The 14,530-nt window shown below is 36.5% G+C and overlaps 1 protein-coding gene across 1 annotated transcript; it reads right to left on the bottom strand.

Moving 5' to 3' along the window:
- Window positions 1-4,547: 4,547 nt before the first annotated feature.
- Window positions 4,548-13,357, bottom strand: LOC115973274 (UTP:RNA uridylyltransferase 1-like). Its single transcript, XM_031093534.1, has 6 exons — window positions 11,974-13,357; window positions 11,076-11,444; window positions 7,717-7,940; window positions 6,811-6,874; window positions 5,598-5,794; window positions 4,548-5,068 (listed from the first exon to the last, which is right to left on the bottom strand). The coding sequence occupies exons 1-6, from the start codon at window positions 13,171-13,173 to the stop codon at window positions 4,858-4,860; spliced, it is 2,265 nt and encodes a 754-aa protein (XP_030949394.1). The 5' UTR covers window positions 13,174-13,357; the 3' UTR covers window positions 4,548-4,857.
- Between the last annotated feature and the right edge of the window lie 1,173 nt (window positions 13,358-14,530).

Below are 14,530 nucleotides of genomic sequence, written 5' to 3'. Positions count from 1 at the left end.
TTGGTTCTGTCCAAAACTTAGATTTTTAAGTAGTTGGTTTCCCCATAGGTTTGAGTTCGAGGACTATGCAATACCTTGGTTCTATTCAAAACTTAGTTTTTTTAAGTATTTGGTTTCCCTATAAGTTTGAGTCCGAGGACCATGCAATACCTTGGTTCTGTCCAAAACTTAGATTTTTTAAGTAGTTGGTTTCCCCATAGGTTTGAGTCCGAGGACCATGCAATACCTTGATTCTGTCCAAAATTTAGTTTTTTAAGTATTTGGTTTCCCCATAGGTTTGAGTCCGAGGACTATACAATACCTTGGTTCTGTCCAAAACTTAGATTTTTTAAGTAGTTGGCTTCCCCATAGGTTTGAGTCCGAGGACCATGCAATACCTTGGTTCTGTCCAAAACTTAGTTTTTTAAAGTAGTTGATTTCCCCATAGGTTTGAGTCCGAGGACCATGCAATACCTTAGTTCTGTCCAAAACTTAGATTTTTTAAGTAATTGGTTTCCCCATAGGTTTGAGTCCGATGACCATACAATACCTTAGTTCTGTCCAAAACTTTGTTTTTTAAGTATTTGGTTTCCTCATAGGTTTAAGTCTGAGGACCATGCAATACCTTGGTTCTGTTCAAAACTTAGTTTTTTTAAGTATTTGGTTTCCCTATAAGTTTGAGTCCGAGGACCATGCAATACCTTGTTTCTGTCCAAAATTTAGATTTTTTAAGTAGTTGGTTTCCCCATAGGTTTGAGTCTGAGGACCATGCAATACCTTGATTCTGTTCAAAACTTAGTTTTTTAAGTATTTGGTTTCCCCATAGGTTTAAGTCCGAGGACTATGCAATACCTTGGTTCTGTCCAAAACTTAGATTTTTTAAGTAGTTGGCTTCCCCATAGGTTTGAGTCCGAGGACCATGCAATACCTTGGTTCTGTCCAAAACTTAGTTTTTTAAAGTAGTTGATTTCCCCATAGGTTTGAGTCCGAGGACCATGCAATACCTTAGTTCTGTCCAAAACTTAGATTTTTTAAGTAATTGGTTTCCCCATAGGTTTGAGTCCGATGACCATACAATACCTTAGTTCTGTCCAAAACTTTGTTTTTTAAGTATTTGGTTTCCTCATAGGTTTAAGTCTGAGGACCATGCAATACCTTGGTTCTGTTCAAAACTTAGTTTTTTTAAGTATTTGGTTTCCCTATAAGTTTGAGTCCGAGGACCATGCAATACCTTGTTTCTGTCCAAAATTTAGATTTTTTAAGTAGTTGGTTTCCCCATAGGTTTGAGTCTGAGGACCATGCAATACCTTGATTCTGTTCAAAACTTAGTTTTTTAAGTATTTGGTTTCCCCATAGGTTTAAGTCCGAGGACTATGCAATACCTTGGTTCTGTCCAAAACTTAGATTTTTTAAGTAGTTGGCTTCCCCATAGGTTTGAGTCCGAGGACCATGCAATACCTTGGTTCTGTCCAAAACTTAGTTTTTTAAAGTAGTTGATTTCCCCATAGGTTTGAGTTCAAGGACCATGCAATACCTTAGTTCTGTCCAAAACTTAGATTTTTTAAGTAATTGGTTTCCCCATAGGTTTGAGTCCGAGGACCATACAATACCTTAGTTCTGTCCAAAACTTAGTTTTTTAAGTATTTGGTTTCCCCATAGGTTTGAGTCCGAGGACCATGCAATACCTTGGTTCTGTCCAAAACTTAGTTTTTTAAGTATGGGGGGGTTAGCCCCTTGGGGGATTAGCCCCTCAGTCAAGGTATGAGACGTTGATCCGACGTTGGAAGCCCCTAGAACCGTCCGCGTTACTAACGTTTCGAAACCCAGCCCCTAGTGGAACTTTACTTAGAGGATCGTCCGCGTTACTAACGTTTCGAAACCCAGCCCCTAGTGGAACTTTACTTTAGGACACGGCAACGGGCTGCTGGAAGTGATGGGAGGACTGCTCGTTCCACCGCCTGGGCCAACGCATAAGCCTTCCCCACAGACGGCGCCAATTGTAAGGACTCAATTCGTAACGACCCCAATGTGATATTGGGCTTGTACGTAAAGGGCCCAAACAATATAATTTGTAGAGCGTGAGTTTAAAAGGCTAAACTTTGGTCACCGGACAGTGGTTTGAGTGGCTTCGGTTAGTAAATCTTGTCCAAGGAGTTTGTGGAGCTTTGTGCTCTTATTATCCTTCTTTTTTCTAAGACTCCATGGTTTGGGAGACGAATTGTCCCCCCCTTTTTTGGCGCATCAGCCTTTTCGTTATATAGACCTTCTCAGTCGATCCTTACCTTCCATCCGTTGATCAGGCAGCTACCTATTCGAGTACCTGTCCTATCAGCCGCTTCACCCTACTTTTTGTTAGTTGCACTGACCGAAACTACACTGTTCAGGAGTCTTTTCCCATTAATATGGTTAGTACGTTTGTGGGCGCATTCAATGCGGAGGTGACGTCTTCTCCTTGAACCATTTACACTCTTTATTCCTGTATGAGTCCCATTCTGCTCGTCTTCTTTTCTGAGGGCGCTCTGGAGGTTGCCTTTGACGATATACCGATCTTTCTTTTGAAGTCCTGGGAAGCTGAGGACAGGGCTATCCTCGGCTGCGTCTATGGGTCATTTGGTCTTTCACTATTTATCCTCAGCAACCCCTATCCTTGACAAGGGCCCTGGGTCCTAATGGGAAGTAGGCCGAGTTGTGAGTTCTCTGGCCCCACAAATAATATTAGTGTAAATTTACAAGTAGCAACAATGCCTATTTACCCAATTTTAACTTATTTGATATGGGTAATTTTCAGATAAAAATATGTAAATTTGACAATTTTTTTAATTATAAACCTTCTGATGTTTGCCCTTTTCTTTTTTTCCATATTTAAATAATTTTAGCTTATTTGATATGGGTGATTTTTGAATGAAAATGTGTAAATTTGACATTTTTTTATATTATAAACCTATTGATGTTTACTCTTTCTTCTTCTTTTATTATTTTTTGGACTCAATATGCTAATATAATTGATTCCTATGTGGCTCAAGACTAACTGAATTTATCTCCTCTCAATAAAATTATAGGAGTAATGTGCTTGTTTGGAATTAAGATCATGTGCAATATTCTAAGGATTGCACTTGATGCAATATTCTTAGTATTCAATGGCTAAAATTGAGAGTTGAAAAAAATGCCCAAGATTGAAAATTGAAAAAAAAAAAAAAAAAAACCTTAGATCTTACTATTGAATAAAAATAAATAAAGAATAAAAAAGAAGTAAAAAATTGAAAATGTAAAAAAGTTTTGTAGAAGGTAGAGAGGTATTGCCTAGATCTCAATCCTCTACCACCTCATATGTGAAAGGGATTGGAATCCGTTTCAAAATTATAAACTTTTTTTCGACTCAATTTTTTTTTTTTTGAGGTCTTTAATTCAATGATATCAAAAAGTTAACTTTGTTAAGATACTGTGGTGCTGGCTTAGGTGTGTGGGCTTAGTAATACTGTAGCTGATGTGCTAGGCTGGTGTGTGCATGTGCCTAACAGCTGTGTGTGGCGTGTCTACAGTGTGATGAGGTGTGCCTATTGAGGTGATGAGGTGTGCGTGCAGTGGTGCTACACAGAGGCATGTGCCGAGGCATGTGCAGTTAAGATGAGCTGTTAGTGACAGTTAGGAAATTGTTAGAGATAGTTAATAGATAGTTACAATGGGTAGTTACTAAAATGTAATGGATTGTTATTGTATATAAGCCCAATTTTGGAATAAGAAAAGTGTGCTTGGAATTACTCAGTACTCTCTTTTCCTTTTTTTTTTTTTTTGGCTGAACCAGTACTCCCTTTTCCTTTTTTTTTTGGCTGGAATCAGTACTCTCTTCTGCGCTTTCCCATTTCTCTATTCCCTTCCTTACATTCTTCCACATTTTCGTACATAACAATCAATATCTCTGTTTCCCCATTTGGTATTGCACATCTTAATCCATAAAGCTGGATAGATCTAAAGCACTGTCCTAATTTCTGATCAATTCCTAAAATGATATTTGAGAACACGAACACCCCACATGGGCCACATCCCTCATGATCTTTCAGCCACTCCACAAACCGTATCTTCAAGTACTGTGCATTGACATATATAAATATATTCGATTTTGTGGCTATCTTCAGCTAACATTTTTTTTTTGTTTTTTTTTGTTTGTTTGTTTGGAGAAACAGTCTTCAGCTAACTTAATCCTTAATTTGTATACCTTACAATATATAATATGATACAATAAGATACATGACATTAAAATAATAATAATAATAAATTGATTCATAACACTATTCAATTTTGACAACTATTTAATTGCTCATAATAATTTTTTCTAATATTACATTACTTGATTTCATCTTGTTTGATCAAACGGAGCTATCTATTAATTTTTTTTAGTAAATATCCCAAACCTTATGGAGTGAATGGAAGACGTTCTGCTACAATTCCAATGTATTTTTTTAGGCTGATGTAGCCAGTCTTTCTTAATAGAAGTCTTAAAAGTCTTTCTTCTAAATAAAAAAATTTAATTTCTTTCATGTATACTTCCAAGTTCCAATTCATGTACACTATTTTTGAAATCAACAATCCCACCCACTTTCTTCAAAACTCCACACACCACATGCACGTTGCAACTCAGCCCCAAAAGGGAAATGAAGTTACAGTGGGTTCACTCAATGACCTCTGATCTTGAAAAGGAAGAGCAAAGACCAGAGGTCTATTGACAGAAAGTTCTTTACATTTAAATAAAAGCCTGACAAACTAAATACATTCTAAGAAAATAACGCAGGGACTAAAATGAGAAAGATAAGGAAAAAGACAGGGACTTTACACTGTTTGTTTTACCATAATTACATCTAAATTATGATCAAACAAGACAAATCAACTTGAAACATAGGGTTCAAAGAGCTTCACACACGGATTTGGATCATACTGCATAATGTAGGCAGCACGTTCAAACTCCTCTCTCAGAACTTTTATGCTGTGCTTATCCACCACTCGACCCAGGTCGTGAGATGTCTGAAAGGGATCCTCTATGCATATCAAATGACGATCGTTCCCAATCCTCCTTGTCCAGTCTTTTGCATGCTTGCTGAACACATTTACATAGTGAAAGAGCACTTGGTGAGTCAGAGGAACAGTCCCAACTAAAGTTTTTTAACTTCAATGAAATTAGACATGATGTTAGATTCAATAAATTTAGACAGCTATTAACAAGCCATTTCAAAATGTTCAGCCTTTGAAAAACCTATCAGTTATCTTTATATACAAACCACCCCATTGACAGTAACTGGACCAGCATCATTAATGCCAAAATGGCAAAAACTGAAACTTAATTCCTTAACATATCAAGTATACTTTTCCAACGTTAATTGAGTGACTGCAAAAGCAATCAATAGTATATATATCATAGCTAAACACTCAAAAGCATATATATGAATCACACCTTCACAAAAAGAAAGAACTCGAGGAAAGAATTAAATTTAAGGGCAACATGCTACAAGAGCTTTTGGGAAATGGTGGAGGAATATATGTAATGATTCTTGTTTATAAACACAGAGCCACAACAAGATTAAAAAAATAATAATAAAAAAATAAAAATAAAATATACAAGATCTAACCTGAGTATGCTTCCTGTACGAACAGATATGACAGAATTTGCATAATCATGACGATATGCCCAATAATTAAAAAACGCCCACACCAGCTGAGAAATAGTTTCCTTGTTACAAGATCCAAAATTGCGTAGTACTTCAACTTGATCAAAGAAAGCACATTCAATATCATCTACGATTGCAGAGTATGTAGTCTCCATTTCCTGAAAGTGTATAAACCAAGCAACAAATTAGAGAATTGGGTGACTGAGTCCACAATAGAAAGTACTTTTGACATAGGAGGAGCCAACATGTCAAATACCATATAGTTTATGTCCCTTTTTGTAGCTACCTTATGGTTTACTGGAATTTAAGGTTGTAGCAAGTTATTGAACAAAAAATGGTTGTAGCAAGTTACAAATGAGCAACAAAAATGTTCAAAACCAGTTCTCGGATACCCTATTTGGTCATATGGAAGCCTAAAATATTTCAAAGAAATGCAATACAACAAAATATACAAAACGATGCAGCAACCACCGATTGCACAAAGAAATGCACATGAGGGGAGCTTTTGTTTTCTGTGGCATGATAATAAAGGTTTCATGTTTGAAAATTCTGACAAAAACTTAGTCTAAAGTAAAATTCTTTCGGTTTGAGTAAAAAACAAAAAGACATTATTTTAGCAATGTAATTGAATATAAAATAACAGTGGTATACCAGATAGAAAAGCAATTATTATTTAAAACAGAGAAGCATAAGCTCATATATAGCAAAAACTTTATTTTGCACAAGACAATCTTTACAGGGGATTGTTCATTACATGGAAGCAATGTCCCGCAAACATAGAAGATTGTCTGAACAGAACACAGTAGTATGAGTTGAGAAGGTTCACAGGTTTCAGCCTCTACTTGACATCATGTGGTTTAGTTTCTCATAATTACATTTGTTGCTAAGCAGTCAAAGTCTCCTTTTTCTTGTATTAAGATTGAATCATCAACACATGATAAGGCCAAACAAGGAGTTTAGCAAATGATTGGCAACATTTGTAAGTAAAACCTCCACTGAAGTCCAAAAACTAATTATAGAATGACAAAGAAACCAAAAAGAATCAGTTTATGTTTATTATTTGGTAACATGATAATAAATTCTTAAAACATAAAGCACGCTAATAGAAACAAGTCAGTAAATAAATATGGTACAACATATGCGTTGAGTACTTGAAGTAATTAAGAATACACACCTGTAAGCAGGGAAGGATAGCAGGCCTGCGCTGTTGTAAGAAATGAATGCACATTACGACATACCTGAAATGAAAACAGCATAAGAGTTTTTCTTTAAAAATTTAGCAAAGGGCACATAAAAATAAGAATAATTTTCATCACAGCTGGGTCTATTGACTGTGATTTAAAAAAGAAAATGTGATCTAGATCCTACCTAAATAGGTAAGTTCTTGTGCTTTTCATCATACTAAAAGAGGGCCGAGTAGTCTCACAATGACCAATGGGCTTGGAACCATCTATGTATATATCTACCCACTAAAAAAAAAGAATAATAAAACTGATTGAGGTGGAGAAAAGCTTAGGGAATCCACCAAGAGCTGATATACATGTGGGGCACTATTCCAACACAAAAGCTTAAACCAATGGGTTTTGATACAACTATGTATATCAACTACTCACTTTAAAACTTCCTTGATGTGGGACTCAACACTCAAGTGCGCCCACAACAAATCCCTTACTCACATGTGAGTTTCTACTCCCCCCTTTGCACAAGAGTCCTTGACACAATCAAGAGTTGCACCAAATGCAAGGCCAATAAAGGCAACGTGCTGTAACTGCCCAAACGTGTCAGGACCAAGACACTTGTGGAACATGAAGATGAACCATAAATTCTAATACCAATTTGTTAGGAGAGAGAGATCACCAGAAAGTCCACCAAGAATCTGTTGATATACATGTTGGGACATTACACCAACCCAAAAGCTTAATCTAATGGGTTTGGCCCCAACTTTGAATATCAATTAGTCTCTTTACTTTACCTTGTGGGAATCAACACCCACACCCACACTTGCACTCACAACACAATAGTTGCTCAATTTTTAAGTGGTAAATTTCAGAAATACATGTAAATCTTACAGCTAACTTACGCATAGCTAGATAGGGTTCCTTGGTACGTTTCATTGACTCCCCTTGACTTTGCCCAATGTTTCACAATAAAAGCCAACTGCCGTAATCTCACATCTATTTGAGCGTAATCTCGAAGAAGTTTAGTATTTATGACAGCCAAAATGTTGTTAATGCATATGTCACAGGAAATTCCAGTCACTGGATCCATAAGCTTTACTATGGGGACCCTAGCACGGGTCAGTGCCTGTAAACAAAACCTGAATTAAGCACCCACAAAGATATTTGCTTTAAATTGAAAACAAATGAGATCATGATTCCAACAAATAATATATTAAATTTGATTTCACCAGCCACCCTGCTCTTGAGACAAATATATTGTTATAATCTGCTTTTCTAGTCCATTTTGTATTAGCTAATCTCAATCAGTGGTACTGTCCAAGCTAGAGTTTTTTTGGAAAAATCATAAAATAAAAAAAAAATAAAAAAAGATTTTGATGGACAAGACCATGCCAAAGAAGAGGAATTTTTTAAGGAAATATAGCATAAAACAGTTTACATACTATTGTGTTTACACTACCATAACTGAAAAGATGAAAATGAATCTTATCTTAATGACACAATAGGATGTAGGCTTGAAACCAAAAACTAAACAATTTTGTAGAATAAACAAGAAAAACTAGACAATGAGTGACACAGGGCATTAAAGAGTCACTTCATTGGTGAGCCAAAGCCCATATATTCTAATGCACCTTGCATCTGCATATAGTGTCAATGCCTAATGGGCTCATCTAAAAACATCAAAAATTGAAGAAAAATTGATTGATGCAACCTAACCCGAATGGCCAATGTGGTATTTTATCAACGCCTCAATGCAATAAAGATTCCCAATAATGAAATGATGCGGGAGACAGATTTTTATTTTAATTTAGTATTATTCATTTTTCCAAGTCAATTGTATTTTTATGTTTTAGGTCCTAGTAGTTTATTAGGCTATTAGTATTTTAATATTTGGAAGCAAGGTTAATATTGTAGTAAGGCAATTAGGGTTTCCTATGCCAATTAGAACTAGGGTTCAGTTTTTCTATATAAGCAAACTATTGTGCTCCTTTGGGAGATGAATTAGAGATGAATGAGAAGTTGCCTTCTGGTATCTTTGGTTTGGTGCCAACTCCAGACTCCAGCCAACCCTAAGTGCTGACTCCTAGTGGTTTTCTTCGCTTAGTGTTGTGTTATGATCCTAACATTTAGTATCAGAGCCAACCACCACATCACCGAGAAGCTAGATTAAAATTACTGATAGGTGAGTGGAGCCACCCAAAAAAGAGAAAGGGCTACCGTCGGGTCAGTGTCGTTAGAGTGAGCCGTCGTGGACGTCGGTTGCCAAGCATGGTGGTATATTATGATCCTAGTGTCCTACATGGATTAAGTATAAACTTGACCATGTGTTTATAAGCACTTAGACACCCTCCCCTTGCAAGCCGGTTTTCAAGGGTGAGTTCTACCCATGGGTTCCTAACATGTTGACTATTAATGGTTTTCCTCGCTTAGTGCTAACTCCTTAGGTTCCTATCCTTTTATTTTTCTTTGTCTTTCAACTTTACTGTTCAATGTTTTTGGTTGTCCTGCGTCATAATAGCAGCATCTTCAACATTTCATGCCACCAACACCTTATGGCAGTTTATATATTCAGAGTTCAGCCATCACTTAGCTCATCACTATAACCAGTTTTCTCCCCAAGCATCTACATGTCTTGTAGATGTTTCCACATCAAGATAAACTGTGTTCATTAAGATATGACAAAAACATCTACATGTCTTGTAGACGTTTCCACAGTTGGCCTTGGAAATTATGAGTTACTTTGAGAAGCTACATATGGCTTGTGTTTGGGCACTGCATATAGAGTCTAGGTTGGATAGAATTATACATATCCATTGTTCGGCATGACCATTAGGATTGGATATAACAATCCCTTTGGATCTTTTAGTTCCTCAAAGGGATCTTTTAATCCTTGCTTTAGCATTCTATTCCCTGAAACAATCACATAGAAAACTCAATTCCCAAAAAGCAGCAGCAGTTACCAAACAAAAATCAAAATCAAGTGCAGCCAAGAGAATAAAGGGAAAAGTCCCAAGATTGGTCAAGTATGAAAGTAACAAAGTTGTCATGTCTATGAAACAATACCGAAATAAGCATTTTATGGAATTTAAAAGCCTTAAGGGCAGGCGGAATGAGTTGAAATTTTAAAAAACTAAATCACTCACAGCCAGAAAAAAGTTTCTTTAAGCAAGTTGGTCAAGTCGGAGTCAAGCAAGTTGCAGCTACTATGGAAACATTGTCATGATTATTATTGACCACCAAGAGTATAAGACCATTGCCCCCAGTTAAGTTATGTTGCGAAAGCAAATAATGTAAGATTGAACTTTTATCAAAACTGAAAGTTATAATGCATAAATACTTTAAAATAAATAATGAAACTTGTTTATAATTTCTTGAAACTTTTCGAAACTGAGTTGGTAGTATTAACTTAGATTAAACATTTTTTTTTTTGATAAGTAACTTAGATTAAACAATTTTAATAATTTTAATGTAACTAATAGCGTGCTACATGGCGAAAGTATGATGTGTAATATTTACATTCAACCACATATGCAAGGAAAGGGTTTTTACACCAACTTTTAGTATATAGTACATGACTTTTAGTGTGCATTAAATTATATAAAATTTTATTACATATATTCAAAAGAAAAAACTTGAAACACCATTCAAAACTCTAGAAGTAAGTAATTACAGCAACTATGTACTTATTCTAAACATTCAAATTTGTACACAGAAATGCAAAAGTTTAGACGTGCAAGGAAATCCAAAAGTAGCATATGTATCTTAAGAGTCACAGCTCATGTAGCAAATAAAATCTATCCAAAAAAAGGCTACAAATCTATATCTAATTTTCACACTTGCGTTTATCAAGTCCACCAAGGAGTTGAATGGCCAAACAATATTCATGACGTAATTGCCAAAGGTCCAAGAAGAGTGAATTGGTCATCAGAATTAATCAATTCTAATATAAGAAAGCACTAAAAAGATATACTTTATTCATTTTCGCCCAGCAAGAAATGAACAATGAAAATAGGGTATGAAGAATTTTACTTTAGAAGTAGATATTAAATTCAGGTTCTTTTACCACGCCCGAAGAGCATTTTCATCATCTAAGTTAAAAATCAAGGCCTATGTAGCAAACTAATTTAACTAAGTTACCTATAAACTGGGCTACAAATGTAACACCATATACAATGACAAACACACTGCAAAATAGTTTCCGTTATGTAAATCTTAAAAGCCCCTATTCTTTAATAATCAGAAAGACAGCAATCTGAAATACCTGCACATTCTGGAGATTATCTGACTGCAAAATATCTGCCAACCTTAATAAGATCTCGGACTTGTTAATATCTGCATCCTCAATTGCAAGACACACATCAATATCACTTTTAGAAACTCCAAATGAGTTTGCACATGATCCATAAAGATAGAGGCGAGCTTTAGGCCATTCTTTGCAAACTAATTTCTCCAATAACGTTAACAATTGCTTCTGCTTTGCCTTCTCTTCCTCTGCAGGTATTAGCGAGTCATAAATTGCAAGAAAAGGAGCATTTAATCTGTCTATGTCATTACGACATAGCATCTGTCTTTTTAATATTCTCATCCTTTGGCTAAGTAGCCGTTGACCTCTGCTATCTGACCTGACATCCTGATAAAAAAAACTGCAAGTCAATTCCACATTTAAACCCTTTAATTCTTTTAATCAACTTCCCACACAAAATGTAATTTTCAGGCACTAACAACTTCAACTTCTTTTCCCTTAAAGATGTCTCATGTGAAATATGCAATGATTTACATTTTTATCACTAGCAGTTGCTAACTTGCAGAACAAAGTTATATGGAAGCCAAAAATTCAAAACCTTAATCATTCATAAACCATGTTTATATCATTGATCTCTATTCAAATATCAGTTTCTTCAAATATACAATGATTTACAATGAAATATGCTATGATTTACAATTTTTGTCACTAAAAATTGCTAATTTGCACAACAATAAAAATTCCACAGAAGTTAATGGAAGCTAAAATTTCAAAACCTTAATCATTCATACACATTATTTATATCATTGATCTCTATTCAAATATCAATTTCTTCAAACTTAACCTGTAAATTCCACAAAATCTTAAAACCTATATTATCAATAGAAAGATACAGATGGAAAAACAAATAGTCAACCTTCTCACGAGAACTGCGAAGTGGGGTTGATTCATTCTTGTCATCAGATTCATCCTCAAGCAACAAAGAATCCACAAGCTTTTCGCCAAAATCGTCAACTTCATGACTTCCCTCCTCCTTCAACTTATTTCGACCCCGATAACTATTGCCCTCCCTAAATTCACCAATCTCACTATGCAAATTGGACATGGACTCTTCAATATCCGAAACAGATACAGAATGAAGCTTACTCCCCGTTGGCGGCCCCGGGTGATCAAGCTGTCTACTGATCCCCAATTCTTCAAATGACAATGTCCTTATTCTCTCATTATTAGCTTCTAAAGAAAGATCACTACTACTCATATCACTGTGATTAGCCCTTTCCTTACCCACATTGTGCTCTAACTCTACCTCTCTCATCCTATTCCCTGAATCCCAATTCCCTTTTCCCCTCGGATTGCTTGGAAACCCCGGTGGAGGCGTAGACCTATAGTTCCCACTCTGGAACTGCTTTCCCAACTCACCCCCTCGAGCATCATGATTCCCAAGCCGAAAAGAACTCGAATTTGGATTGGAATTCACCCGGGGCTCGAATTGCCAATTCCTTTCCAACCCATTATAGGTCCTGGTCCCCAAACCCGGTTCCCGGTCGTTGAAAGCAGTGAGCTTTGAATTATGGAAAAAATTCTGAGAATTCCCAGATAATAATAAACCCTCAGGGCTTAGAATATCGCTGGGCAAAGTACCAAACTTGAGCTTGGGTTCTTGCTGATTCTGTTGTTGCTGTTGCTGTTGCTGGTGCTGGTGGAGAATGAAATTCTCGATTCCTAATCTTCTGGAATCGTCGCCGAAGAGATTGTGGTTTCCGGGAAACTGATTTCGAGGAGGAGGGAATGGGTTTTGTGCGAACCCTGGGAAGTTCGAGAGGAAAGGTTGGGGAGGAGGAGGAGAGAAAGAGTGGGGCCAAGGTGGTGGAAGAGGATACGGAAGATCGGGACCGTTGGAATTCGACGGCCATGATGGTGGCGCCAAAGGGAGGGTGGGACCCACCGCTGCCACGGCCGGATCAACGGTCAGAGACCTTTGCTGCTGCTGTGGCGGAGCTTGGGGTTGCTGTTGTTGTTGGGTGATGTGGTTGTGCTGCTTTTGGAGGAGGGAGAGTAGGAATTCACCGCCGTTCGCTGCCGGAGGAGGCGGCGCGTCACCTCCAGCGCTGGACATTGCGCGTGGACTTTAGTGAAGCCTCTACACTGGACACAGAGAGAAAGAGAAAAGAGAGACCAGAGTAGAGACTTCGAAGATTGAGAGAGAGTTTATTAAGAAATGGAATACTTTTGTTTTTTCGAGTTGTTTTTTTTTTTTTTTGCTAAAACTTTTTCGAGTTGTACTTTGAAGGTTTTTTTTTTTCTTCTTCCCTTAGCAAAGAAGTCTTTAACATGAACGGTGATTTCCAATGAATTAATAGATTTGCAATTATTAAAAAAATCGTAGGGGAATCTTTGGTGTAAGTATTCCGATCCCATGTGGGGTGTAAGTGTTCTAATTGGAAACTTGTTGGTTGCTGTTTCTAATACCCATTTAGACCTGACAAACGGGTTGGATTTATTAGGTTCGGGTTAGATTGAATTTGGATATAAAAATTTCTCTAAAAAATAATTTGGATATAAAAAAAAAAAAATCCTCCCAAACGGGTTATAAAATCCTTGTGAACCTGATTTTTTTTCAAAATAACCCATATTTTTGAAACAATTTTGTTAATTAATAAGGCTTCCAAACTATTTAGTAAACTAGCATATTAAGTCTAATAAACTCGAGTTTATATAGCAAATCGATTCTCTAATACTTGAGTTTGGGGTGAAACTCGAGTTTTAAAGGCTTGAGTTCCAGTTCTTGCAAAAAGACATGTTCCCATTCTTCCTTCTTTTTTCTTTTTCCAGACCAAATCAAGGATTTATAATATACGTACCCAAACTTAAAGGCTCGGCTATGGAAGTTCAGAGAGCATGGTGACCATGGAAGTTGAGATCGGGCCACCGCTGATGGTGGTGATGATTGTCGGAGCCTTCACCACAGTCCGAACGGAGGGATCTAGGCTCGTGGGGTTGTAGATCTGGGTTTTTTGTCTTTCTGGGTTGTTGTCTTTAGTTTTCTAGTTTGCTTCTTGCTTTGTTTTGGTTTGCTTGCTTCGTTCTGGTTTTGGTGTTTTAGGTGTTATCGTGTTTGTTTCAAGTAAATTGAGTCGCTTAGGCTCGAGTTCTAATAGCAAAATTGAGATTTTTAGACTTGAGATGTTAGTTTCAAAAATAATTTGGAAACATTACTAACTAACGAAATTTTATGGAAATTGGTGTTAGTTTGTAATTTTTCCCTTGTGAACCTCTCATTGCCTTTACCTGACTATTGACCTGTATTTCTTCACATGTAAAAACGTAGTACATAGGGTCGAGTCAAACTAATTCAATTTCACCTCTTTTTTTTTTTTTTTTTTACAATGCAAAGGATTTAATAAAAATATTGATATTTCTGTTAAAAAGTAAAAACTTGTTACATTTTAATTGTAAAATTGTGACTTTCTCAC

This window comes from Quercus lobata, unplaced genomic scaffold, assembly GCF_001633185.2.
Source record: "Quercus lobata isolate SW786 unplaced genomic scaffold, ValleyOak3.0 Primary Assembly Scq3eQI_336, whole genome shotgun sequence".
Classification (NCBI taxonomy): Eukaryota; Viridiplantae; Streptophyta; class Magnoliopsida; order Fagales; family Fagaceae; genus Quercus; species Quercus lobata.
The sequence above is the reverse complement of the archived record's forward strand: the minus strand, read 5'-3'. Positions and strand labels throughout refer to the sequence as shown.

Excerpts from the sequence above, each read along its gene's own strand:
- LOC115973274 (XM_031093534.1), bottom strand. The coding sequence starts at position 13,173 with ATGTCCAGCGCTGGAGGTGACGCGCCGCCTCCTCCGGCAGCGAACGGC. Across the intron at positions 11,445-11,973 it reads TTCGCAGTTCTCGTGAGAAG|GATGTCAGGTCAGATAGCAG; the intron begins GTTGACTATTTG and ends TTTTTTTATCAG. Across the intron at positions 6,875-7,716 it reads GGAACCCTATCTAGCTATGC|GTATGTCGTAATGTGCATTC; the intron begins GTAAGTTAGCTG and ends TTTTCATTTCAG.